A 27,763-nucleotide genomic window follows, 5' to 3' on the forward strand; every position below is an offset into this window, starting at 1 on the left:
ACCTGCTGTAGGTAAAACCTAGTGTGGCCAAAATAAATAAATAAAAATAAATATAAAAACAAAATTCCATGAGACACATACATAGTATTCATGCCCAAAATGCATCAGATGATTGCAATCATGGGGAAACCTCAGACAAACTTAAACTGAGGGAGCTTCAACAAGATAAGTGGGCTCTACACTTCAAAAATGTCAAGGATATGAAAGAAAGAGTAGAGACCAAGGAGACAAGCCTGCTAAGAACAATGCTTGATCTTAGATTGGCTTCTAGATCAGAAAGAAAATCCTGCTATAAAGGACATTATTAGAATAATTGGTAAAATTTGAATAAGGTCTGTAGATTAGGTAATAATATCATATAATTGCTAAACTTTCAAGTTTTATAATTGCTATAATGTTTTATAAATTGTCCCGTGATTATGTAGGAGAATGTACTTATTCTTGGGAATTCACCCTGCAGGATTTAGGGGTAAAAGGTCATAATGTCCTAAACTTATTCTCAAAAGGTTCAGAAAAAAAAAATCTATGTTTAGAGAAAATGAATGATGAAAAAGCGAATATGGCTAAAGTTTTGCTGGTAAATCTGGATGAAGGATATATAAGTGAGGGGGCTTTTTTTGCAACTTTCATGCATGTTTGAAATTATTTCAAAGTAAAAAGTAAAACATAAATAAAACAAAGCTACCAAACCTTTAAAAGAAGAGTAAGAAACTGCAGTTAAGGAAGCAGCCAGCTCCCTGCTCACCATTCAGCAGCTGTGAGAAGCCTCTTGGTCCTGTTTCCCACTGCCCTTCGGCCCTGTTTCTTCACTGGCCCTTATTATGGTGAGGCTGGGAAAGCCAACTTTCTACTAACAGGCAGCTTTAGCATATTCTGTAGAAATGGAGACAGGTCATAGGGCATGTCCACACAGGTGGTAACAAGAAAAGCAACAGGACTCAGCTCAGAGCAAAGGGCAGTAGGAAGTGGTGGGCCTGGGGCTCCAACAACATCATTTGACCTGCCTGCTACCTTTTAACCTAGCTGCCTCATTAAAGCATCATGGCAAAAAGCACTGTGATGCCAGAAGAGACTCTCCTAGCACTGAGACGCTGCTGCCTCAAGGGGCAAAGAAGGGGAACTGGCTCCCTGGAAAAGGAGCAGTGTTCACTATCAGCCAAAAGGGGGTGCTGCTTTCTCCAGTGTCATCCTTCCCAAGTGTGCCCACTGAGTGCAGATCTGCAGATCCCAGGAGTAGGATCAGCGTGAGCAGAATGAGGCAGAATCATGAAAATGCACGGTTGGATCTTGTCTTTAAGATTTTGACACTCTGATCATTATAGATGTATCTGCATTAATTTGAATAATTATTAAAATTAATTATTCAAAACAATGCATAAAATATTATTTGTCTTGATTACTGAGTTGTTCGGCACCCCCTTAAAGTTTGCACCCAAGGCCAGTGCCTCATTTGCCTCACGCTAGCCCCACCCTGGGGAATCTAACCCACTAACTGCAACACCACCAGCTCAGAGTTTGCAACTGGTTACACGAGGTTGGGAGTTAATTGACCATTTTATACCCACATGATCTGGCAAAGGGCGTTAATCCTGAGAACCTGAATTCCTGCCTTTTATGTCACTTCACTATCAGCAACTGGGGCCTAACTTCTTTATCTCTAGGTCTCAGTATTCCCATCTGCTAAGTAGGAATGGCAATCCCTTATCTGCAGTTTGTTCTGAAGATAAGAGTATCATCCTAATAAAACACCCCTAAGGGCCAGACACTGTGCTGAGTCTTCCCTTTAGCTATCTTCTTCTTCTTCTTGAAGTCGCTCAGTCATGTCTGACTCTTTGCGACCCTGTGGACTGTAGCCTACCAGGCTCCTCCGTTCATGGGATTCTCCAGGCAAGAATACTGGAGTGGGTTGCCATTTCCTTCTCCATTTTAGCTATAAACTCACAAAATCTTTACAGCTCTCACATGTAAGTGCTATAATTATCCCCATTTTCAAAAGTGAGGAAATGGGCACAGAGAGGTTTAGACACTTGCCTGAGGTTGAACAGCTATAAATGGAATTATGCATGCTTTAACCTCCAGCATTCCCAACATGGGGTGATCTCCACCTTTGTGGGAGCATTTGGCAATGTCTGGAGACATGTCTGCTTGTCGTGACTCAGGGTGGGGGGGTGTACTACTTGCATCCAGCGGATACAGGCTAAGAATGCTATTAAACATCCTATAATGCATGGGGCAGTCCCCACAACACTGAATTTTTTGGCCTCAGATACCATTAGTATCAAGGGTGAGATTCCTGCTCCACTCTGCTCCTGAGTTGGGGAGTTATGTGAGAATGTAGCACCCACTGCTCTGAGAAAGGTAGATGGTATGGAGTGGTTGCTGTTATTATTTCTTTTGTCTCAGTGGCCTGGGGTCTCCCTTGGTTATCTAGGGACCTGAGTTACCCTGGCTCAGAACCCTCCCAAGGGTGGTAGAGAAGCTAGGCTCCAGAGTCAGTCAGAGCATTATATCTGGCATTCAACAAAGATTTACTGAGCATCTGCTACATGCCCAGTCCTGTCCCAGGCAGCAGAGACACATGAAGGTGTCCCTGCCTGTGAGAACTGTCGGGGGTGGGGGTGGAGAGACAACAGACAACACACGAGCTCATAGATAATAATACAATACATCGTCACACATACCATGAAGCAAAGTCCTGTGTTCCATGAAAGAGAATAAGAGGGAAACGCCTCATGGGCTGAGGGGGGCCAGGGAGAGAATGGCATGGAAGCTGAGACTGAGAGATAGGAGGAAGAGGCCTGCAGGTGTGGGAACAGCGGTGCAAAGGCCAGGAGAGGGAACTGAAAGCCAGGCAGTGTGAGGGAGGCCAGCGGGGGAAGAAGAGAATAGAGGTGTGACCGTGAAGGGGTGAGTAGGGAGAAGCCACCACAAGGAGTTTGGTCCTTCTGTCAAACAAAGAGCTTCTGAAGGATTCTAGTCAGAGCACTGACTGCCTTCAGAGAGCAACCAGCTTGAGATCCAGACACAGCCTGGTGTGGAAGACGCTGTGTGAGGTCCAAACCAGAGCCTGCTTCACCAGTTGGAAACCATCATACAAAGGTGAGATCTGTCGCAATTACGCAACCTTACATAAAATGCATGCTCCCTGTCCCAACCCCCAGGCTGGTTGTGAAACATAATGACTGGAGCAATCTGCATGCTATACAAGATCATTGCTAGGACACACTCCTTATTACACATGGAATGGCATCAGTCACTGGAAACACCTGTTTTGAGTCATGAGGATGTCCCCTGCCAAGAGTAAAAACTTTCCCACCGGCCCCTCGTTTCTTTTTTGCTGCTTTTGGATACCTTGACTTGTGACACTTTCACTCCCCTTGGAATCCCCATGTTGTCTTCCTCAAATTCTAAGCATCCTTTGTCTCCACTGACTCCCGCCCCACCAGCACCCATGGTGAATGGCTGTGGCTGCCGGTGGTGTCTGGGGCCACGTGTCTCAACCTCCAATCCTCACATCTGCCAATTCACATGACACGTGAAAATCTTCAGTAGGGTCTATTGACAAGGACTAGAGCTTAAGTCTTTGAGGGAATCCAATTGTCCTTGCTCAATCAGGATGGTGTTTCCCAAGGTGGATGGAGCTCAAGATACTAAAAGGAGTTATGTGAATAAAGGGTTCCATGGACAATAAATTCAAGACATACTGTTCCAACATAGTTAAGCAGCTTTGTTCCAGCCTTGTAGGACTTTTTAGGACATTTAATATGCTAACATGTATTATAAATCTCCAAGAAGGAGGGATATATATTCTTTTTTTCAGGAGCATCTTATACACTACTGTTTGGAAGTACAAGGCACAGGAAATGTCACCGTAGCCACTTAATGGCAGAAAGGACACCTCAAAGTGTTCAGTGTGGGTCAGGCCAGTGTCTGCCTTTCTTTCCAGGCTTCTGGAAGAGATAGTCTCAAACTTCCACTTCCCAACACTGGAGCCCAACAGGAGGAGAAGCAGAGGGTTTCTGCTCTACCTGGGTCACCAGTGCTCCAGCCCCTCGTGTTATCAGGAACGCCTGGGGTTGGCTGAGAGTCATCTGAGGCTAAGCTGGCCCAGAAGGACATGTTGGCATGGGCATTGTTTAATCGACTTAGAAGAATAAAAAGCTTTTTAGCACTTTGTCTAATTACTAAGCAAGTACATGCTTTTATTTTAAAAAGAAAATTCAAACAATACCCAAGGGTATACAATAAAGCCTGGAAGTTCTCTTTCCTCCTCACAGCCCCTGACCTGCAGGTTTCTTATTGAGTTTGGTGTGCCCGGTTTGGTGGGGGAGAATGCTGGTCTGGAGTGAGAATGAGTGGGACCAGCTGTGCGTCTTTGAACACAAGCCTCAGTTTGCTCACCTGCAAAATGGAGGGACCACAATAAGGGTCTGGGGGCGTGTGTGATGAGATGAAACAGAAAGCAGTCAGTGAAGCCCTGCACTTAACCTGATTCAGTTAAATTTGACTCAAGATTTTACTTCCAGAATCCAGGCACTTTTTTAGAGAAGTTCAAGTGCTAATTACAGAAAGGGGTCAAACTCTTCATCTGTTCATATGATTTTTTTTGATGTCTTTAAAGCCAGTGTCTATATACAGAAACCATTATTCAGAGGTTCCTTTATTTTTCAAATTAATATTCAAACTATCAAAGTTGAAAAATGCAAAAACATTAATTCACTCTCTGATCTTATAGGTTAGGTTATTTCTGATGCTGAGAATGAACACCTTTCCCAGGACCCTGGCAGGGTGATTACTGCCTTAGACAATGTCATGCTTTTAAGTTCGACATATACAGGTTTTTTATTCCATTGATAAGTCCAGCTAAGATTGCCAGGTAAAATACATGTTGCCTAATTAAATTTGAATTATCTAAAATTCAAACTGACCTAGTGCTCTGTATTTTTATTTGCTAAGTCTGGCAACTCTACATCCAACAAACTTAAATAATTACCTCTAAGGGGTTACAGACCCATTTACAAACATTTTAAACTTCTTTTATAATCTAGTTCCTTGTAAATTTCTTCAGTTATCTGAACTAATTTTAAAAAGCCACCCTTTTTAATACCAAATAATTCTAATACATTCAACTTATAAAACACTGTTAACCCAGAATTCTTATAAATGTTCCAGAACTGTACAGAAACTAAGGAAGGTTTCAAACAAGGGTTACAAATCTAAATATATTCTCTCAATTGCACATTTTATGTTGTAGTTACAAGACTGTCAGTTTAGTAGGTTGAAATCTTTCATATGTAACAAGGTCATAAAATACCACATATGTAGAAATTCCTTCTTGAAAGACACAAAAAACTGTACCCACTGAATTCTCAACCATCCTCTGGTCGGAAGATACCCACTCACCAGGGAGGACAATCACCACCAGCTTTTCACCAGAGATTCAACCAGGCTTAAGGTCTGGACTGTGGCCAACAGGGAGATTAACATCCCCGCCAGTTCAGGAAGTCATTATTTCCTTCCATGTATTCAACACTCTGGGATTATCTCCTTAGAATGCCTGGGTGTGCTTGGCAAGTGATTTAGCCAGGATGCTGACTGGATGCATGTTGGCGATACTTGCACGCTCTTCCCTGTGGCTATGACCACACACCCATCACTTCAAGAGGGAGCAGTCTGGAGATCCCAACGCTGCCTTCAACTTATTCTCATTACTTCCTCTCTTCACAGAAGACTTTTCCATGACAAGGTCTGCAAATCCTACCTGGGTTTACAAGTTGACTGGATTTTGTACTTTTTTTTGCTTTTCAGATCGTCTCATCTTCCTGCCCAAATCTCTAAAAGCCATTTTGTTGTTGTTGTTTAGTCGCTAAGTCGGGTCCAACTCTTCACGACCCCATGGACTGTAGCCCACCAGACTCCCCTGTCCATGGATTTTCCCAGGCAAGATTACTGGAGTGGGTTGCCATTTCCTTCTCCAGGGAATCTTTCTGACCCAGGGATCCAACCCACATCTCTTGCACGGCAGGCAGATTCTTTACTGGTGGGAAGACAGCAGGGAAGCCCCAAGAGCCATTTTACTTGGACTGAAATCCTACAGTTCTTGCAAAACCTTCCTTTCACAGGGCCACACAACTCTCACAAACATTAAATAATATCAGATTGAATCATGGATCTCCCCAAAGGCTTAACTCTTTGTCCTTTCAGTCCAAAGACTGACCCTCCCAGCAGATCTGCAACTGCTTTTCTGGCAATACACTGCTAGTATTTGGTGTGTTAAATTGTATATAGCAAAACTTGCCTTAAAAATTATGTTATTCAAACCAGACTTGACTTTAATTACGCCCATCAGAGTTGTTAGCGAGCTGGAATCTGGGTGTGTCCAGGGACAGCTAACTGCCAAATCCCAGTGATGGCAGAAAACCTGGCAGAATTCCCCACTGTCCCCTGCCTCCTTGTCCTCCCACCCACACACAGAAGGCTCCACACCCCAGGTGCCCTCTGGGGTGGACCATTTCCAAGTTCATCAGTTTCCAGGAGAAGGCATATGGTACGCAATCACAGCAGAAATGACCAGATGTCAGGGCTGGCTTCCGGCTGGGTTAAGAGTGACTTTACAGAGACTGATGCCTAGATTAAGTGGACCAGTTTCCTCATCCGAGTGACAAAAACAGGGGATCCTAAAAACTAGCTCATTTCCTTCATTCCCTTGGGGAATGAAACCCATGATCTTCAGTTCCTCAGAGAAGTGAAAGCAGCAACAAGCAATCCAGTAATTCCTGTTATCAGCAAGCTTTACAAGTCAGCGGAGTCTGAGCAGGTGGCTCAGAGCCCGCTCTCCAGACACTGCTACCCTCTCTCCGAGCCCTGAAGTCAGAGGAGCCACGATGCCTCCGCCGCTGGCCTGCCTCCTGCTTCTCCTCCTCTCCACCCACAGTGCCCTGGCCCTCAAGATCTGCTCCTTCAATGTGAGGTCCTTTGGGGAATCCAAGAAGGCAAACTGTAATGCCATGGATGTTATTGTGAAGGTGAGTACATTTTCCTGTTAGAAGGACTGCTGGACACCCCTCACGCTTTCTCTAAAGCTTTCAGACTTTTAAGAGACTCAAGAGGAGTTTAATTGAAGTTAGCCCCTAGGGTGAAGGAAGCTTGTGCACTCTCTCCCACCCCCTCCACTCCTCTCCCTTTCTTTTTCCTTCTCTCCCCCTCCAGCCATCAACCTTTTTCCAACTCCCAAGTCTAATCTTTCTCCCCACTTAGCTAAGACTTCCCTTGGGTAACATGATCAATGTCTTGAGACTCTGTTCATATTCTTCTGGTATCAGTTGATTCTCTTTATCCTATGCTGCTGCTGCTGCTAACTCACTTCAGTTGTGTCTGACTCTATGCGACCCCATAGACGGTAGCCCAGCAGGCTACCCCGTCCCTGGGATTCTCCAGGCAAGAACACTGGAGTGGGTTGCCATTTCCTTCTCCAATGCATGAAAGTGAAAAGTGAAAATGAAGTCGTTCGGTTGTGTCCGACTCTTAGTGACCCCATGGACTGCAGCCTACCAGGTGCCTCCGTCCGTGGGATTTTCCAGGCAAGAGTACTGGAGTGGGGTACCATTGCCTTCTCCGCTTTATCCTATAGGTTAATTTATTTTTGATGCTGGGGATGAAACCCTTCCCAAGACTCTGGGTTTTATTACCTTAGAAAACCCCAGAGACACCACATTCTGGTGGGAGCACCAGGGGCCCCAGGTTTACCTCTCACCCGGCAGCCGGGTGCACCAGCTCTTCGAGTCCTTCTCCCTGAGCCTCTGTGCCTTTCAGTAAGAAGGTCTCACACAACCTGGCCGGCACTGCAGGGCCACTGTGAAAATGTAACGAGTCCGTGCTAAGAGCTAACACTTACAGAGCCTTTGCTAAGCCCACTCTGTGCCAGTCACTGTATTAGGCATTTTATATTAGGACAATTTATTTAACTTAAGTAAGCCATGATCACATCTGTCATGTCTTCATAACCACTATCACCTCCTCACCCACAATTTCTTCCCCATCAGTTTTTTTTTTAAATAACATCTTAATTTTCTTAAATTAGAGGAGTTTAATTTTTAAAATTATAAACATATTTTACAAATTAATTTTATTAGATTAAAAATAGTCAATATGGACTATTTTGAAAATACAGAAACATATAAAGAAGTATCCTATCACTTGAAGATAACAGTTGTTGGCACTTGGGTAACTTTGTTGTGGATGTTTTTCTATCCAAAAATAATACATACACATGCATCTATTTTGCAGCATGGAGATACTCTATTCTGCTTTTATATAAGAAGTATTTCATATGTTGTTAATATTCTTTTAAAACACAACTTTTAATGCCTTATGCTGCGTTTCCAACATGTTTCAGTCAATGCTTCCCTATCTGGGGATGTTTAGGATATTTCCAGTTTTTCTGTTGCAATACATCTTTGTCTTTGACCTGCATGAGTAATAATAAGGGCTTCCTAGGTGGCTCAGTAGTAAAGAATCCATCTGCCAAGAAGCAAATGTGGGTTCAATTCCTGGGTCAGGAAGATCCCCAAGAGAAGGAAATGGCAACTCACTCTAGTATTCTTGCCTGGGAAATCCCATACAGTAATAATAATACTAACATTTTGTTGTTTGCCTCCTATATGGCTGGCCCTGTTTTAAGTATTCATTTGTCCTCCAACAATCCTGTGAGGGAATGACTATTATTATGCCAATTTACAGATAAGGAAACTAAGATGCAGAGTAGTAGCAGAAACCTTTTTACAGTGGAAGACATTCCTCAAAGTGAGAAAACTAGATCAAAGTAATAATGCATTTCCCTGGTGGCTCAGATGGTAAAGAATCTGCCCACAGTACAGGAGACACAGGTTAGATCCCTAGGTTGGGAGGATCTCCTGGAGATGGGATCTTCTACACACTCCAGTATTCTTGCCTGGAAAATTCCATGGACAGAAGAGCGTAGAGGGCTACAGTCCATGGGGTCGCAGAGTAACTGAGTGACTAACATTTTCTTTCACTTTTCACAAACATATTCTAAAGTGCTTTCCAGAAAGATCTGACAGTGATTAAGTGACTAAATCAGGAGGCTGGTTGGGAGAGCAGCATTCAGCTCTCCTTGGTGAACCCTACATCTGACGCCATGATATGCAAGCCTGTTGATGGAAGGATGCAGACTCTGACAGTCTTACTCCTCTGTCACTACGCTGGTGTATCTTCAGCCCCTGGCGATTCTTAATGGCACCAGGCCAGTGTCAGGGGCCCTCTCTACTCTGCTCTTTTTAGAGAGGAAACTAGAATATATATGTGCTCTGGAAACAGGACCAGTGTCATAATTCCCCTGCTCCGTATTTCTGGACGTGATGTGAGAAGACAAAATGAACACTGAGCGTGCTCTGTCCCTGACCACCAAACTCCAGCCCACTAGAATTTCATACAAAGAAAGGTCCCAGCGGCTCCAGTGGGTGTTGGCACCCTGGTCCTCAGCTTACTGCTCATTCTGAAAGAGACCCTCCTGTATTCTTTACCCACTGAGTTCTTCTTCTCTTTTTTCCTTTTTTAGCCACTCCCTATGGCAGGCATTTGGGATCTTAGTTCCCTGACAAGGGGTCGAACCTGTGACCCCTGCAGAGGAAGCACAGAGTTCTAACAACTGGACCAGCAGGAAAGTCCCCACAATGAATTATTTCTTGCCTCTCAGGGCTTGTTCAAAAGTCTCCTCCATGGAACCTTCCCTAATCCTCTGGGCAGATGTAATTCCTCAACACTCTCATAGGCTTGACTTTTATTAGCACAACTGTCTTTGGTCTCTCACTGTAGCTAGTTCTTTCCATTTGTCTTTTTCACTGATAACGAGTCTTTGAGGGAGGGATTGTATTTTAATAGTGGAGCATGGTGGGCTTTGCAGTCATGTGAACCTGATTTCACATCCTACTCTACCACCTATACTGGCTTCATGATTTCAGTCACTCAGTCACTCTGAGGGTGGTTCCTCCTATGCTTAATGAGTTCAAAATCATAGCTGTCTCAGAGCTGGTGAGGCTCTTAGTAGGCTCACGATAAATGTTAAGTCTTACAATTATTATAACTGTACTTCTTTATTTCTGCAGTATCCAGCCTGGTATTCTTTACTTACTAAGGCCTTAATAGGTATATTTATTATTATTGTAATTATTCAAACAAAGCCAACTTGCGGGACTTACAGGGGTCATGTGCTTTTGGTCTGGATTCTGGTTGCCTAGGTTCACATTCTGGCTCAGCCACTTTCTAGCTGGGTGATTCCAGATAGTATCTCAGCTTTCCCAGAAAGAACCTCAGGCTCTTTATCTTTACAATGTATACCATAATAGTACTTACCTCAGGGAGTCCATCATTTATTTCAGAGAAGATAGTTAATTTAACAAAGCACCTAATCTGATACTTAAAACATAGCAAGTGCCCCCCAAATAATAAAACAATCAATCAATCTAATAAAAAATGGGCAATCTATGTAGATATTTCTCTAAAGAAGATGTACAGATGGCTAATGGACATGTGAAAATATGCCCAATGTTGCTAATTATTAGAGAAATGCAAATCAAAACTACAATCACAAAAAAAAAAAAAAAAAAAGAACCCACAGTCACTCTAGTCAGAATAGCCATCATGAAAAGGTCAACAAACAGCAAATGCTAGAAAGGATGTGGAGAAAAGAGAACCCTCTGACATTGTTGGTGGCTCAGATGGTAAAGAATCTGCAGTTCGGGAGACCCGGGTTTGATCCCAGGGTTCAATCTCCTGGAGAAGAGAATGGCAACCCACTCCAGTATTCTTGCCTAGAGAATTTCATGGATAGAGGAACCTGGTGGGCTGCAGCCCACAGGGTCGCAAAGAGTGGTACACGACTGAGCGACTAAAACTTTCACTTTCAGTTTCATATGTATAACTGACTCACTGCTATACAGCAGAAATCAACACCACACTGTAAATCAACTACAATGACAAAAAAATAAGAGTAAGTGCCCAATAAAAGGTTTCATTATTTGTAGTAAATGGCCTCACACCCCCAGGGAATTCTCTCTCTGCAGGTCATCAAACGCTGTGATATCATACTACTGATGGAAATCAAGGACAGCAACAACAGGATCTGTCCCACGCTGATGGAGAAGCTAAATGGGTAAAGATGGGGCCCCTGGACCCTCTGCCGGCTTAACGCCAGGTGCAAGGACATCTGAAAATCCCCCGGGAACTGAAACTAGTGTGAGGACCTGCACTGGCCCAGACCACCAGGTCACATGGCCAACACTGCCCAGGCTCTCAATTTTACTGTGGTCCTGAGAATTTTCAACCAGCTAGTTTTAATATGATAAAACAAAAGAGGGAAACAGGTGAGGAGTCAGGACTGACAGAAATGAAACAGACTAGAAGCTGAGCTGAAGTACTGTTACAAAGAAAAGACTGAATGGAAATATGAAAACATGATATGTCCACAGGCTGGAACATTACACAGTGATTAAAAGTCACGGTTACTGCAGAGTAGGTTAGAGCTAAATATTCCAGCATGGAAAGATGGCTACAATACATGGCAAAAAGCAAGTTCAGAACTGTACGTAGAAGAGCCCATTTTAGTAATCACACTACGTCATACATGAATAAGGGTGTGGTTGAGTTTGCATGGGCATAAAAGAAAGACAGGAAGGATGTGCTCAACTGTTAAGAGTGGTTTCTTCTGGGGCGTGGTGGGTATGACTGGAGGACCACTTGGAAGGGGGGTGTGAAGAAATGGGAAACATTTGCTTTTGATTTTATATACCTCCGTCAATTCAGTTCAGTTGTGTCTGGCTCTTTGCAACCCCGTGGACATATACCCAATGGACATAAACCTCTGTATGATTTGAGTATTTTACAAAAAGTCTGAATTTGGTTATTTGATTTGAATTTTTGAGTATTTTACAAAAAGTCTGAAGGCTTAGAGAAACAGCCTTCGATGTTCTCCTTCACAGAGAGATGCCCTTGGGCTGATGCCAACCACCCCTCTCTGGGCCTCAGTTTATCATCTGAGAGTCCAGACTTAGAGCAGAGCATCTCCTTTTTAGCCTCCCAGGTCTGCTCTTGACAGTGACAGAGGGAGTGAAGCCCAGGCGCTAGGAATCTCCACTCAGCTCAGACCACGTGGGCTTGGATTCTGGCTTGGCTATGACCTTGGACAAGTTACTGAACCTCACTATACCTTATTTTCCCCATCTATGAATAAAGCTAATAACAGAACTCATCTTCCTGGGATGTGGTGATAATTAAATCAAATCATGCACATAAATGGTTAGGCTGTGCCTGGGATGGAGCAGTGGCAACTAAGTGCTGGGATGTTCATCACTAGTAAGACTCAGGGGGTGTATGTAATGGCAAGTGATGACCCAGAGGGCCACAGGAAACAGCTACTGATACACCGTAGCCACACCATAAAGGCCAGGCATCCTGTTGACCAGCTAACGTGTGCTCTCTCATTCACCCCTCACAACAGCCCTGGAGAGCGGTTCTACCGCCGCTTCTCTTACACAGACAGCAGGGATCTGCCCATGGTGACCCAGCCAGTAAATGGCCAAACCTACCTGTGTACCTGGGCGGTGTCCGACTCCAAAGCAAGTGCTGTAGTCTGAGCCCCCTCAGCCTTCCTTGGAGTGGCCCGAGCCAGTTTTCAGAAGTACGGGCGACTGCGGGGACGGGGGTTAAGGCACCACCTGCCGCTGGCCTGGATTAAGCCCTCCCACCCTCAGTGGCCGCAGCTCTCCCCACCCCCCCGTGACTGTGCTGTGGACTCCAAGCAGAGCCAGGCCTGTTTGTCTCCTAATCCTCTGTAAGCCAGGAAGGGCCTTCGTCACTTCATAGCTGAGTCATTGCAAGCAGTTTGCCAACCCAGGACTTGGCAGGCTAGATTTAGAACAGAGCCAGTCTTTCCAAATTGGAAGCCCAGCAGAATCCACTGCCTGCACTCCTGGGGGCCCCATAGCCAGATCTGCCTTACAATATTCATTTCCAGGAATTTCTGTAGGCTCTAAGTTGGCCCCTAAAAGCCTCCGTTGGGTTTCTCCCAATGGAACCTGAGAATATGCCACAGCTTAGACATACCCCAGATCTTCTAGTGGGAAGATGAAGTAGACTCTGCCCAGGGTGGAGTTATCAGCAGGTTTGGCACACACACATGACAGTCAAGTCTTCCTGATAAGGGTGAGGCAGAGGATCAATGGGACTTTATGACTGTATCTTCAGCCCTCAGGACAGAAACAATAGCTATTTGGAATCAAGTTTCAGGACTTGTAAGAAAAATGCCTGGGGGTTTTCAGAGCAGAAAAGAAATGTCCAACAAAAATCTTAGTAGGTCAGCCATAAAAAGGAACGCATTTGAGTCAGTTCTAATGAGGTGGATGAACCTAGAACCTATTATACAGAGTGAAATGAGTCCGAAAGAGAAAGATAAATACTGTATTCTAACACATATATACGGAATCTAGAAAAATGGTACTGAAGAATTTACTTACAGGGCAACAATGGAGAAACAGACATAGAGAAGAGACTTTCCGACATGGGGAGGGGAGGAGAGGGTGAGGTGTATGGAAAGAGAAAAAAGGAAACTTACGTTACCATATGTAAAATAGATAGCCAATGGGAATTAGCTGTATGGCTCAGGAAACTCAAACAGGGGCTCTGTATCAACCTAGAGGGGTGGGATGGGGAGAAAGACAGGAGGGAGCTTCAAAAGGGAGGGGATATATGTCTACCTATGGCTGATTCATGTTGAGGTTTGACAGAAAACAGCAAAATTCTATAAAGCAATTATTCTTCAATAAAAAATAAATTAATTAAAAAAAATCTTAGTAGGAATCCTGCATATGATAACCTGGTGAAGTTTATTCTACCAGGAAGTATGAGGTGCAGTCCAGCCACGGGCCAGAACAACCTTCGAGGCTGACTGTGGCCTGAATCTTCTATGCTCTCAGTGATGTCCCACAGGTACATGACAAAGCAGGTGGGTTTGGGGGTGAGTAAGATCTCAATCCAAATCCCAGCTCTGTACTTGCAAACTATAAAAATGGAGTAACAGTAGTACTCCCCTTATCAGGTCAAGAAATAATGGCAGATGTCACATTCCCAGTCAGTGGTGGCCTTTCTTATGAGACTCAAAGTTATAATGAACAGAAGCCCTTCTACATGATGCCATTGGACATACAGAGGCCGACTGGAGGGAGGGGAACCTAGGCAGAGAGAAATGTTTGTTCTTTAAGACACAATGTAAAATCTTTTTGTTTTCCAGAAATTCAAGAAGAAACATAACATACAACTATGTGATTAGCTCTCGCCTTGGAAGAAACACATATAAAGAACAGTATGCCTTTCTCTATAAGTAAGTACAAATTATGCTTCCTAGAACATGGTTTACTTATCAATATGACCATGAATGGAATAAAAATCTTTTCCTCAAAACCAAATTTAGATGTCAAACCAGTTCTCAATATTGATCAAATTACTGAACTGTTAAAACTGGGGCTGATGGAAAGGATAATATTAACTCTTCAAAAGTAATTTGTTGGATGACTCGGTGACCCGGTCAGGAAAGTCTTTATCTCTCATGGTCATGAGAAAGTTCTTTATCTCTCATGGTCAAGTCCTGGCAAGGGATGGAAACATGAATTGCCCAGCATGGCTGCTCTGGGACATCACATTCTCATTTTCTTCCTACTAATTATTTCTGCTGAGTCTGACCTTTAAGTTTTGAGCTCCCCAGATATTTAGTTCCCCAAGGGCTCTGGCCCTTGAGAAGACTGACTGAGCCTTGTCCTCAGGTAAAAGATCCCTTCTGGCACTCGACTCTGCAGGGGAGGGCAATAAAGCTGTGGGGACATTCATCTCTGCTTCTTAAAAGAAGTAAGAAGAGAGCCAACTCATCTGGGAGGACTGTCTTTTTTTTCTTTTTTCTTCCAGAGAAAAGCTAGTGTCTGTAAAACAAAGCTACCTCTACCATGACTATCAGGCTGGAGACGCAGATGTGTTTTCCAGGGAACCCTTCGTGGTCTGGTTCCAGTCACCCTACACCGGTGAGACCCACAGGCCCCTCTCAGCCCTCACTTCCCCAGCGAGCCCATGAATGGGCAGCAACCCTGAGTTGTGAGCTGTGATCTCAGGGTTTGTGCAGCATCTTTAAGGAGGCACTTCGCTTGAGATGACTATTAGGGACTCCTAACACTTGAATGCGGAGGACACAGCATAGTTTGATGACACCAGGCTGGCTGCTTAGAACGCCACAGCTCAAGCCTTCCTTGTCCCAGAAGCCACTTTTTGGAATCAATAAAACCTTACTCTTACATGATAAGAGTAACCTTAGGAGCGTTCAGGCTGATGGCAATTATTTAGAAAAATCCCCCAGTCCCAATGAAGGACATCTGCTCCTTCATTTGAAAAATCTGAACACTGGCCAACAAAGATGATCTCCCAACCTAGAGCCACACTGCCCCTTCAGGAACCACAGAGCAATCTCCCCCCATAGACTGGGGGTGGCGAGGAAATCAAAAAGATTGCACTCTGATCTCTGACAACAATAGTACTTGTATTAGTCACCAACAATTATTTATCCGCGATGAACGCCAGGTTCCTGCCATCTTTGCAACACCCAACAAGATAGCAACTAGGATTGTGTCTGCTTTACAACAGAGGAAACTGAGGTTCAAATAGATGGAGTCACACGCCCAAGATCATCCAGCAGTTACTGAAGTGGACAAGCCAGGGCTGTAACACAAACTGCCACCCCAGGAGCCCGTGCTTTTAACCGCCATGCAATACTCAACAGGATGCCAAGAATGACTTTGATTTGTAGACTGGAACTATAGAGAACCAGATCTTTTTTCCAATACCCACTACATGGGTACTGGACAAGACAGAAAAGGTCCCTGTCCTTGTGAAGTTACGCTGCAGCAGGGGAAACAGATAATAACTAGTCAGAGCTGTATGTATGGACACCTATATTTATATCACACAAATATTAACATCTTGAACTATGACGTTAACTATTTCTGCACAGGGTTAATAGCTCAGAACAGAGTATTTCAGGAAAACAAACATGGAAGAACAGCAGGAGCTTTTCAGTTGGAAACAAACAAAAAACTGAGAAGGAAGTGGGGGCTACTGAGGAACCAGAAATGCCTTTCAGAGAGGACATTCAATAATCGTTCTTGTCACGCACATGATTCACATTTAGCTGACCTGGCAGTGTTAGGAGAGGCCCTTCCCACCAAACGATTCTTTCTTCTTTCTCCAACCTTTGTGAACTGCTGAACAGACCTGTTTGTCTGGAGCATCCGCCCTTCCCTACTACCCTTGCCCCACAACACCCACCTCTGCTGGGATGGCACCACAGCTCTGCCATGTTTGGAGTTTTCTCTCCATCTGAACAAGGAAATGTCTTTATGTCCCCTCTGTTTGGGACTAAAGAGGAAGGAATTCGCCATTCATCTATCTTTTCTTCCTTCATTTATTCTCTCAATCATTCATCATGAGTTCAATAAACAAACATTTCTGAGCACCTCCAACGTGCCAGGCATGGTGCCAGGTTCTGGAACCAAGACGGTGAACAAGAAGATAAGACTGCCCTCAGAGAGCTTAGGTTCCAGTGGGCCAAACTAAGAAGTCAAGCAGGTAATTTCAGAGCATGAAGGCAGTAAGCAGGGTTTACTGAATAGCGGGGTAAGGGGCCACCTTAGATAGGGCAATTGGGGGACGCCCCCCAGACAATGGCTCTGACCAGAAGAAAGCAGTCACAGATTGTTGGTGGAAAGGCATTCTGGCGGGAGGGCAGAGTGAGCACACACGCTCAGAAGCAGGAAAGGAGCTGGGATGTTCACGGGACCAAAAAGAGGCTGGGGACTGGGGAGGAGGAGGGAGGAGAGGAGAGACAGGCTACTGAACCAGGGCAGGTCTTGGAGACAGGCTGCCGGTCTGATGGGCCTCCCACAGTGGGCCTTGAGCAGTGATTACCTCATAGACCCCAGCTCCTGAGAAGAGAGGGGACTCAGGTACAGACCAAGGGAGAGCCTGAGGAGACGTTCAGAAAGACACCCGCCTCCTCTCACTCAGGCTCCCTCAGTCCCTCCTGCTGGGGAGGCCCACAGAGGACCACTCTGGTTTTTAAATAAAATTGTTCAGGCTTTTTTTCCCCCTTCTAATTACAAAAGGAGTATAAACTGAAAACCTTTTTTTTTATTTACAAAAAGTTTTTTTTTCCTTAGTACAAAGTCAAACAGGCTTAATGTTTTTAAAAAAATAGAAAATACAAGGCATTTTTTTAAAAATGAGAAAATAGGGAGGTGGGAGGGGGGATCGGGATGGGGAATACATGTATATCCATGGCTTATTCATGTCAATGTATCACAAAAACCACTACAATATTGTGAAGTAATTAGCCTCCAACTAATAAAAAATAAATAAATAACAAAATAAATAAATTAAAAAAATTTTTTTTTAATAAACAAATAAATTCAGTAAGAAAAAAAAAAAAGAGAAAATAAAAACACCCACAATGCCAGTGAGGAACACTGTCTACCAGCTCTCTCTTACTCAGGAAGGGCAACTGGGAGAAAAGAGGCTTTTGTGTGCTGAAAATGGCAGTCTAATGACCATAAGGTTATTTAAATCTCGACCACTGGAACTTCTGGAAATGGGGAGGCCCTAGATGACACAGTCCGTGACTTTTGGGGGGACAGCCTGTTTCCCTGAAGCAGTGTTCATGGAATCTTGACAGAGGAAATGTGTGACCTCTGCCTCTTTCCTGTTCCTCAGCTGTCAAGGACTTCGTGATTGTCCCCCTGCACACCACCCCTGAGACATCCGTTAAAGAGATTGATGAGCTGGCTGATGTCTACACAGATGTGAAACAACGCTGGAATGCAGAGGTGATGACCCTCTATGTCTGCTGAGTTCCCATCTAGCAGGGGCAGAATCTGGTTCCTGAGAGGGGATGAGCAATTCCGAGGGAGGGTGAGGAAGCAGGGTCTGTGCAGACGACCACCACTCGACAGCTTCATTTTAGGCCTTTTCTCAGCCCAAAATATCTTTCTGCTAAATGTACTTGGGTACGCTCCCTGTGGGTCTTGGGAAATTCATACTCTGCTCCACTAATAATGGCTGCCAACATTCACTGAGCAAATGAACAGCTGGTGCCAGGCACTAAGGCTGGACATGGATAAGTTTACTTAACCCTCCCAATAGCCGGATGAGGTAACAACTTTGATCATTCCAACTTCACAACTGAGAACAGTGACAAAGAGATGTCAGAAGTCTTTCAGTTACAAGTGACAGAATCCCAAAATGGCTCATGAAAAGAAAATGCAATTAATTGGTTCAAGGCAGAGCTGGACAAGGCAATCAGGGCTTGTCTTGTCTCTCTCCACTCTCTATCTCTTAGCCTCCCATTCCCCTGGGTGGGCTCCATTTTCAGGCTATCTCCACCCATATGATGGCAAGATAGTCACCAACAGTTTCTAAAGCAACTGACAAATTTTCTGTCCCACAATGGAACAAATACACTGGGATGGAGTCTCATTGACTAAGTCTGGATCACATGTTCATCCCTGAACCAATCACTGATCAGGTGGTTGAGATGCTCTGATTGGTTAAGTCTGTGTCAGTTCCACCCCAACCTCATGCATGGACCAAGGTAGAGGAAGATGGTTTCTCAAAGAAAGTAGCGGTGCTTTCACAGAAGGGGAATAACAATACGTCCACCATCCCTCTTGGCCTCAATTATTTCCTCATCAGGAAAACAGGGGTGCCACCCCCCCCCCCCAGGCTGTGAGGTGTATGAAAGTGTGTGGCACGTATGGAAATGATCCAGAGGGCTCTTCCTCATTCTTCTTTCTCCTTTCAAGATGTGACTCCAATGACACAATCCCTCCACCTCAATTCTGCTATTCAAAGTGCAAAATCAGTCAAGTAAAGTGTGGACACAGAGCTGGGGCATGGTGCATGCAAGGGGTGTGTTTCACTGCTGATTTGTAAAAGGCTCACTCACTTGTTCCTAACAAGAAACACTCACTTGTTCCTAAATTCCATTCACTCATTTGGCAAGAATTTACTGAGCATCTGTTAAATGCCGGGTACTGGGGAGGCCTCAGTGGCACAAAAGTGACCTAGAGGGGAAACTCTTGTGCTGAGCAAGGGAGGGGCTTTCAGGGAGGCTGATTTGGATCCAGTCCTTAACTTCACCCCTTGAACTTCCAAGTCGAGTAGCCTACAGCCGGTCACTATATCCTCGACTCTTCCCACAGGGGCAAAGGTCCCTTCTACCTCGTAGTGCTTATTGTGAGATTTAAAATAAACTTTATAAAACACGTAATGTTTGACCTGGCACACAGAAGTGCTCAGTAAATCATGCCTACATAAATAGAAGCTACCTGACACTCCAGTTAAGGATGATATCCTGTCCTCAACTGCACCCACCAGTCTCAGGGAAAACCATGATACCAAGGTCAAAGAAAAATGTTTTTGAAGCAAATTCTGAGGTCAGCAACAGCACCAAACAATAGCACTAACAAGGAAATCTGTTTCCTCTCATAAGAATACTAAAATCCTGTCTCAAAAGTCATACAGGGGAAATAACTTCCAAGATAGAAGACTCTAATGGTAGCATTAGGGCAGAGGTGGACAGCTCATTCTATCAGCCCCGCCCTGTAAGCCTCTTCTCACTTCCTCAATAGGCAAAATTCCCACTGAAGAGTTAAATTCCCAGCTTCAAAACGAGAGAGGAAAGAGCAGGGCCAAATATACCACCTGAGTTCATTTTTCCTTTCTTGGAAACAAAAGGCATGGATTCATTCATATGTTTATATCCACAGAGACAAAGGATGTGAGGAATAACTGAGCTGCGTTCTTTCATCTTTAATCTGTACTCCAAATTGGAGTGACTTGGGGATTAAGAATAGGAGGGAGAAGCTAAAACAAATATCCTTCTTCTCATTAAGAACATCCTTCCTTGTCATACACACCTGTCCAATACTCATCAGAACTGTGACTTGGTTTTAAACTGTGGCCTCTTCTTTTAAAAAACAAAAAGAAATTAAGACCCTATATTAGTCTGCTTGGGCTGCCATAACGAAGTCCCAAAGACTGAGTGGCTTAAACAGCAAAAATGTCTATCCTCACAGTTCTGGAGGCTGGATGTTCAAGACCAGACTGGCGGCAGGGTTTGGCTTTCTCCTTGGTCTTCCCTCTGTGTCTATGTCTTAATCTCTTTTCATGAGGACACAAGTCGTGTCAGAGTAGGCCCACCCTATATGTAACCTCATTTTATCTGTATTAACTCTGTAAAGGTCATTTGCAAATACAGTCTGAGATACTGGGGGTTAGAACATATGAATCTGGGGGGACACACTTAGTTGATAAACTGAACTCACCATTTACTGGGTGTGCAAGGTGGAGTCACTGCTACCAGTTCTGCATGAAAGTAAGTTAGACAACAATGCCTACAGGAGACAGTTACAAACCCTGTCTTTCAGAATTTCATTTTCATGGGTGACTTCAATGCTGGCTGCAGTTACGTCCCCAAGAAGGCCTGGAAGAACATCCGCCTGAGGATGGACCCCGAGTTCGTTTGGCTGATCGGGGACCAAGAGGACACCACGGTCAAGAAGAGCACCAACTGTGCCTATGACAGGTAGGAGGCCTCTGCCAGACCGCCAGGAGCCCACACAGCAGTTGGTGCGCGCTGGGAAAGGCTGCTCCTCCTGGGCAGATGAAGCTCCTGGCTTGGAGCGCCGAGCTGCTTAGACGTCAGGCCCCCTCCACTGGTACTCTGCGAAGCATGCAAACTGAATGGCCATATATGTGACCTTGAACACACAGCTCAGCAGTGGCAAGAGCGGGCTTTGATGTTGGAGGGGCCTGGATCCAAATTCTGTCTCTACCACTTAGTAAGTCTGGGACCAAGAGAGACAAGCTCTTTGTGTCTTTGTTTCCTTACTAGTAAAACAGAGATTGTATTGGTTTAAAGAGGGTAACATGTATAAATCTTCTAACACAATATCTGGAATCTGGTTAAGTGCTCAATATACTCACTGGCTGTTGAGTACTACACATCACAAAGACATACTGCAATTGATTCACTCAATTCTCTGTCACTGGGCACTAGGTCATCACCAAGGGTTTTCTACTAAAAGCACAGCTGTAATGAACCTCCTACATATAGAGATATGTATATAAATGCATTTTGTATTTATGACTTCCTCAGGATAAAAAGTCTAAAAAGGAGATGAGTTACTGCAAGAAAATTTATACTTCTAATGCTTTACCATACGTTGGGGGTAGGGAGGGGTGGATGGGCTGCACCGTGCAGCTTGCAGGATCTTAGTTCCCTGACCAGGGATTGAACCTGGGCCACGGCAGTAAAAGTACTGAATCCTAACCACTGGGCTGCCAGGGAATTCCTGTGCTGTCCTGTGCTTAGTCGCTTAGTTGTGTTCGACATTTTGCGACCCCATGGACTGTAGCTGCCAGGCTCCTCTGTCCATGAGATTCTCCAGGCAAGAATACTGGAGTGGGTTGCCAAGCCCTCCTCCAGGGGATCTTCCAGACCCAGGGATTGAACCCAGGTCTTCTGCATTGCAGGTGGATCTGCAATCCTTTACCGTTCTAAATGCAAATATATACATCTAAATAATAGCATTCTCTAGTATTTATAAACTCTCCTTGGAGATTTTCAATCAGCTTTCAACTTTGCTCCTAAGTCAGGAAGCGAGAAGGGACCTGAAGTGTGGGAACATTCCTGACTGGCCCACCCACAGCCGTAACAGGGGTGGGAAGTCCCGAGCAGCTCTGGCTCTCAAAGCGGTCACCACTTCCCGAGCTCGATAAGCCAGCAAGGGAGCACGAAATGCTGAGAGGGCAGTCCTCACTTCTCTAGTTTAAGTTCTGACTTTCACTTTCCCCCCATGACCTCCCTTGTTTCTCTAAGGGTTCTGAGGGCTAGTGTGCCTTCTGCAGACAGCATCATTCCAGCTTCCCTAAATGGAAACAGCCCCGGCCCCCGACCCTGGGAAAAGCAGAACCAAGGTGGGGAGTTACAGGAGACTCAGCTGCCTGGGAACTGCCCCCTCCATCCTATTATGAGGGGCTACCTCAAAACTGGTTGAAAAGGGTCGCTTGCTCCCTCGCCCACTTGCATATGCCAGCTGTGTGGCCTTGGCAGGTTAAGTCCCTTCTGTGGTCCCATTTCTCTTCCCTGGCAGAGGAAAGGGAGGTGACTGAAAACAATGCTGCAGAAGAACAGTGCATCCCAGGAAAAGGTAGATTAGATGGGGCGGAGGAGCAGGTCAAAAAAGATGTTTACTAAAGGACTCACAGATGTTTTTTAAAAAATTGTATTTTTTTAACATTTATTTTCATTTATTTATTTATTTGGCTGCCCCGGATCTTAGCTGCAATACACAGGATCTTCAGTCTTCACTGTAGCATGTGGGATTTTTTTTTTTTTTTTCATTTGTGGCATGCACATTCTTAGTTACGGCACGTGGGATCTAGTTCTCTGACCAGGAATCAAACCCAGGCCCCCTGCATTGGGATCATGAAGTCTTAGCCAGTGCACCACAAGGGAAGTCCCAAAAGGCCCTTCAGTTTTACGCACGTGTATGCCAAAGGATGACAGGACTACGTGATTTTTTAAACATTACTCTCTTGTTTCGGTGCTCTGAATTTCTGTGTTTTCTGTAACAGTATGTATCTCTTATGGTTTGTAAGAAGGCATGTAAGGGAGGAGATGAAACTGCTTCAGGGGCAGTCTCTGTTCTGTGTGCTGCATGCTGGTGGACACGCCAAGATGCTCGGAGCTGCTGGGCGCTGGAGCAGCCTCAGGAAGCTTAGTGGGGGCCGCTGACTAGCCCACACACAAAACCAACACAGGTCCAAAACAGGGGAGCCCTAACTACGCTGTTCTTTACATTCTGGGTCTGAAAGGATGGCTTCAAGAAATCTTCACCTGAATGCCAAGAGTTTACTTACAGAGACGAGGTCAAAATTAGCCAGGTGGTGTTGGGAGCCAACAAAGGAAACCAGGTCAGCTGGCTGGACTCAGGGAAGGCTCAGCGCACAGTCATGGGCGGGCAGTCCGACGCAGACTGTCACCCTTCAGCCAGCTGGTTAGGGCCATGAAGACCCTAACCACGTCATCACATGTGAGATATATTGGACTCCATGTAACCCACTTTCCTATTCTCTATCAGCACTGCAAAGCGACAGTACTATAGTTTTTTCCCCCTGTGTTAGTCTTTAAATCTATTCTATTATTACTGAAATAAAATTAATTTCAAGAGAAAACTTCACAAAACTGAAGGCAAGGAAACAGCATTACTTGTCATCAATCAAAAAATAATTGTAAAAACAAGCCCAATGAAAACCAAAAGATGTTAAATTATGCCTTCATTCTCTTGTTGGCAGAATACTCTGTCAGATGAAACAGGAGCGTAGGGAAATATTAAAGATAAGCCAGGACCTTTTTCTATAATCGAATCAGGAAGAGTGAAAACAACTGCAAAGGAAACATCTTTCAGTACTCCAGCCATTGCTATGTGCTGAGATGTCTACATCTCTTCACTGCCAGGGCTCCCTGCTTGAACAGGGGACACTGTCCTGGTGCCCACAGGTCACAGCAGGGATGACCCTGTTTTTCAACCACAGGTGCTGTGGTGAGGGTCTTTGTCAGGGAGGGGGAAATGCCCCCTTCAACCCCACTTGAGTTCTTGTGGCTGGACTGACAATAAAGTTGGCACAATACTGATTAATAGGAGAAAAAGAAACAAATCTTAGTTTGTACCCATAGAAGTCTTATAGAAATGGGACCTAAGAAGTGGTCAAGTTGTAGAAATATCTCTTTTAACCCACCTCCTGCTGCTGCTGCAGCTAAGTGGCTTCAGACGTGTCCGACTCTGTGCGACCCCATAGACGGCAGCCCACCAGGCTCCCCCGTCCCTGGGATTCTCCAAGCAAGAACACTGGAGTGGGTTGCCATTTCCTTCTCCAATGCATGAAAGTGAAAAGTGAAAGTGAAGTCGCTCAGTCGTGTCTGACTCTTTGTGACCCCATGGACTGCAGCCTACCAGGCTCCTCTGTCCATGGGATTTTCCAGGCAAGAGTACTGGAGTGGGGTGCCATTGCCTTCTCCGTAACCCACCTCCTAGAGTAATGAAATAAAAAAAAGCAAATGGAATCTAATTAAACCTAAAAGCTTTTGCACAGCAAAGGAAACCATAAACAAAACAAAGGAAACAAAACCTAAAACAAAACAAAACGAGACAACCTTCAGGATGGGAGAAAATATTTGCAAACAAAGTGACTGACAAGGGATTCATCTGCAAAATATATAAACAGCTCATGTAGCTCTATGTCAAAAAAAAACAAATAAAAAAATGGGCAGAAGATCTAGATAGACATTTCTCCAAAGAAGACATACAGATGGCCAAAAAGCACATGAAAAGATGCTCAACATCACTAATTATCAAAGGAATGCAAGCCAAAACTACAATGAAGTATCACTTCACAAGGGTCAAAATGGCCATGATCAAAAAGTCTACAAATAATAAATGTTGGAGAGCGTATTGAGAAAAGGGAACTCTCCTCCACTGTTGGTGGGAATGTAAATTGGTACAACCACTATGAACAGTATGGATGCTCCCTAAAAAACTACAGATAAAACTAACATATGATCCAACAATTCCATTCCTGGGCATATAGCCAGAGAAAACCATAATCCTAAAGGATACACGCACTCCAATATTCATTGAAGCATTGTTTACAATAGCCAAGTCATGGAAGCAACCTAAATGTCCATTGTCAGAGGAATGCGTAAAGAAGACGTGCCATATATATATATATATATATATACACACAGTGGAATATTACTCAGCCATATACTGTGAAATAATGCCATTTGCAGCAACATGGGTGGACCTAAAGATTATCATATTAAGTGAAGTAAACCAAAGACAAATATCATATGATATCACTCATATGTGGAACTAAGTAAAAAAAATAAAGATACAAATGAACTTATTCACAAAATAGAAAGACTTACAGATCTCTAAAACAAACTTATTGTTACCAAAGGGGAAACATGGGAGACAGGGATAGATCAAGTGCTTGGAATGAACACACACACTACTGTAAGACAGATAACCAATGAGGAACTACTGTATAGTACAGGGAACTCTACTCAGTATTGTGTGATAACCTATATGAGACAAGAACCTAAAATATTGAAATCTAAAAAGGAATGAATATATGTATAACTGAATCATTTTGCTATATACCTGAAATTAACACAACACTGTAAATCAAATACACTCCAATAAAACTAAATTTTTTTTACAGTGGTCAAAACAGAAGGTTTTTATAATTTTTAGACAAAGAACAACAAATTTGCAAGGAATTGACAGGACAGAAAACTCAGGTTTGGGTGCTCAATTAGTGAAGACTTTAAACAGAGTTTTGGCTTGGGGGTAGTCAATTAAAGAAGTAACAAAGTTTGTTTACACAGAAGTGTTGGCCTGAATTCCCTGTTTCTGGAGATAAGGGTGCCTGTCCTTCCTTCTACCTCCAGATGCAGGGAGTGTACCTTTCACAGGGGAGATTTATTTCCTGCTTTCAAGGAGACAGAAAGGAGTGTTCCTCCTGCATTAGCTGTTTCTTAAGTAATTTTAATTCAAAATAATCATATGCCTTTGGCCTATTTTGGGGGTGGCCTGCTCTCAGCTTCAGCACAAGCTAAAACCAGGACTGGACTTTCAAATTCCATGTGAAAGGGCCAAGCAGTTCAGTCATTCCAGAGGTCAAGCAAGAAGCCTGGTCTGATCTCAGAAAACCAGTGTGGATTAATGTGATTCTTTTCCCTCTCCTTTTCCAGGATCGTGCTTAGAGGACAAGAGATTGTCAACTCTGTTGTTCCTCAATCAAACCACACCTTTGACTTCCAGAGAGCTTACAGGTTGTCTGAAAAGAAGGTACAGCTGTCATCTCATCCTTCTGTGCCACTGTCCTGGGCAGAGGGGTTGGTGTCACCCCATGATGGTTTAGGTCACCAATGGAGACCTGACTCTGGGCCACTGGACCGTGAGTCTCAAAGCCGATGATTCCATAACTTGAAGACCTGCCTCAATTTCTGACTGAACTGGTCCAGGGATGATGCTCCCAGTGTGTGTTCCTTTGGGTGACTTGGGGAATTTCATCCTCAGCCTCCCTCAGCTTGAATTCATTTGTCACTAAAATCAAAGTGTCTCCTAATTTCCAAATCTATCTTCCTTTTCTCTTTACAGGCCCTGGATGTCAGTGACCACTTTCCGGTTGAATTTAAACTTCAGTCTTCGAGGGCCTTCACCAACAGGAAAACATCTGTCTCTTCAAAGAAGAAAAAAAAGGCCAGTCATGCCTAGATACAAGGGTGCCATTTTATTAACTATTTCTTGCCTCTAAATAAAGCAGCTCCAACAGGTATGAACTGTTCCCTGTGCTCAGAGAACAAGACTGGCCCAAATGCTTCCATTTTTCAACCTGAATCTACTTCATCTTAAGCCAAACTGGGAAGAGTGTCTTTTATTCTCTCTCTTGAGCTCAAACCTCCCCTGAATGTCTAGAAAGGAAACTGGGGGCTTCACATCCTGACCCCACCAGGTGTCACTGCTCAAACGGCCGAGAGGCCACACGAAGAGGAGCATCGGCTTTGTCTTGACCATCCTGTTCCACAGGAAACAACCCTAAAGGCCAAAACACCAAGGCCTCAACAGTACCCCATGATTTGGGCAATGAACTGCTTTAGGACCTGGCCCTCCTGTGTGAGGTCAGGCCACCATCACATCTTGCAGGGATGCAAGGTGAGGCCATTCCCACTGATCTCCCTGCCTCCAAACAGTCTTCCAACTCAGCTAGCCCAGCGATCACCAGTACCATCCTTGGAAATTCCAATCTGATCTCAGCCCAGCCCCATCCCCACCCCATTTTTAACTCCTTCAGGAGCTCCTGTCACCACATGGAGAGCGCCCAGGGTGTCTGGATGCCCAGGAAGCTCTCTGTTTCCTGGCTTATCATGTCAGCCTTACCTTTGCCCACCATGGACTGTAGCCCGGCAGGACTGCCTCTTCCCTGCATGCCCCAAGCTCTCTCTCCTCCTGGGCTTAGCAAACCCCATGTACATACTCCTACTAGAACGCAGACCTCACTGTATGTTCACCAAGGCCACTATTTGGGCCCTGGGGGGGCCTGGTGGGACTGGAGGATCCTGTTTTCTTTCCGCAGCTGGAGACTTGCAGGAGTCCAGCAGCAAGGTACCATTTTACCAATATCCATGGTGACCATTTTGGTTTGTTTTGCTTTGTCTTCCCTTGTATTGTTTCTTTGAGTAGTACACGAGCAGGAGTAAATCTGTAAGCAGTACCAAGAAAGAAGCAACGACAAGGGACACTGTGCCCAGCCCTCCATCTCTGGTTTCCTGTCTCAGAAGGGGCCCCTCTTACCAGCTGACACATTCCACCTGAGAGACTCTGCATAAATAAGCACCGCGTGTAATCTTGAGAAATAGAGCCTGGCATACTATATGTGCAGTCCCACTTTTTGCTGATTTTCCTAATGATATTGAAGGCGATGTGACTTTTGATATAAGAACAAGAGACTGTAAGCCAGATATTTGAGATTTGGTTACAAATGGCTGAGAGAATAAAATCGAAAGTGCCCTGCTTTAAACATGCCCTGA

The 27,763-nt window shown here is 44.5% G+C and overlaps 2 protein-coding genes and 1 long non-coding RNA gene across 3 annotated transcripts in view; 2 read left to right on the forward strand and 1 right to left on the reverse strand.

Moving 5' to 3' along the window:
• The window catches only part of LOC139031252 (uncharacterized), a 15,827-nt gene extending 14,478 nt beyond the window's left edge, over positions 1-1,349 (forward strand). Inside the window, exon 4 of the long non-coding RNA XR_011483721.1 lies at positions 1,024-1,349. This is a non-coding gene — a long non-coding RNA (uncharacterized lncRNA). The remainder of the gene's footprint in view (positions 1-1,023) is intronic.
• ABHD6 (abhydrolase domain containing 6, acylglycerol lipase) overlaps positions 1-12,771 on the reverse strand; it is a 72,635-nt gene extending 59,864 nt beyond the window's left edge. The window contains exon 1 of the mRNA XM_020887422.2: positions 12,603-12,771. The gene's annotated coding sequence lies outside the window, so the exon portion shown is untranslated. The remainder of the gene's footprint in view (positions 1-12,602) is intronic.
• On the forward strand, positions 6,625-27,753 carry DNASE1L3 (deoxyribonuclease 1L3). The gene is made up of 8 exons (XM_020887426.2): positions 6,625-7,025; positions 11,082-11,170; positions 14,303-14,392; positions 14,971-15,083; positions 17,818-17,930; positions 20,532-20,689; positions 25,925-26,021; positions 26,334-27,753. The coding sequence occupies exons 1-8, from the start codon at positions 6,885-6,887 to the stop codon at positions 26,448-26,450; spliced, it is 918 nt and encodes a 305-aa protein (XP_020743085.1). The 5' UTR covers positions 6,625-6,884; the 3' UTR covers positions 26,451-27,753.
• Positions 27,754-27,763: the final 10 nt, after the last annotated feature.

This window comes from Odocoileus virginianus, chromosome 26 (genome assembly GCF_023699985.2).
Source record: "Odocoileus virginianus isolate 20LAN1187 ecotype Illinois chromosome 26, Ovbor_1.2, whole genome shotgun sequence".
Classification (NCBI taxonomy): domain Eukaryota; kingdom Metazoa; phylum Chordata; class Mammalia; order Artiodactyla; family Cervidae; genus Odocoileus; species Odocoileus virginianus.

Excerpts from the sequence above, each read along its gene's own strand:
- DNASE1L3 (XM_020887426.2), top strand. The coding sequence starts at position 6,885 with ATGCCTCCGCCGCTGGCCTGCCTCCTGCTTCTCCTCCTCTCCACCCAC. Across the intron at positions 7,026-11,081 it reads CCATGGATGTTATTGTGAAG|GTCATCAAACGCTGTGATAT; the intron begins GTGAGTACATTT and ends CTCTCTCTGCAG. Across the intron at positions 15,084-17,817 it reads GTTCCAGTCACCCTACACCG|CTGTCAAGGACTTCGTGATT; the intron begins GTGAGACCCACA and ends CCTGTTCCTCAG.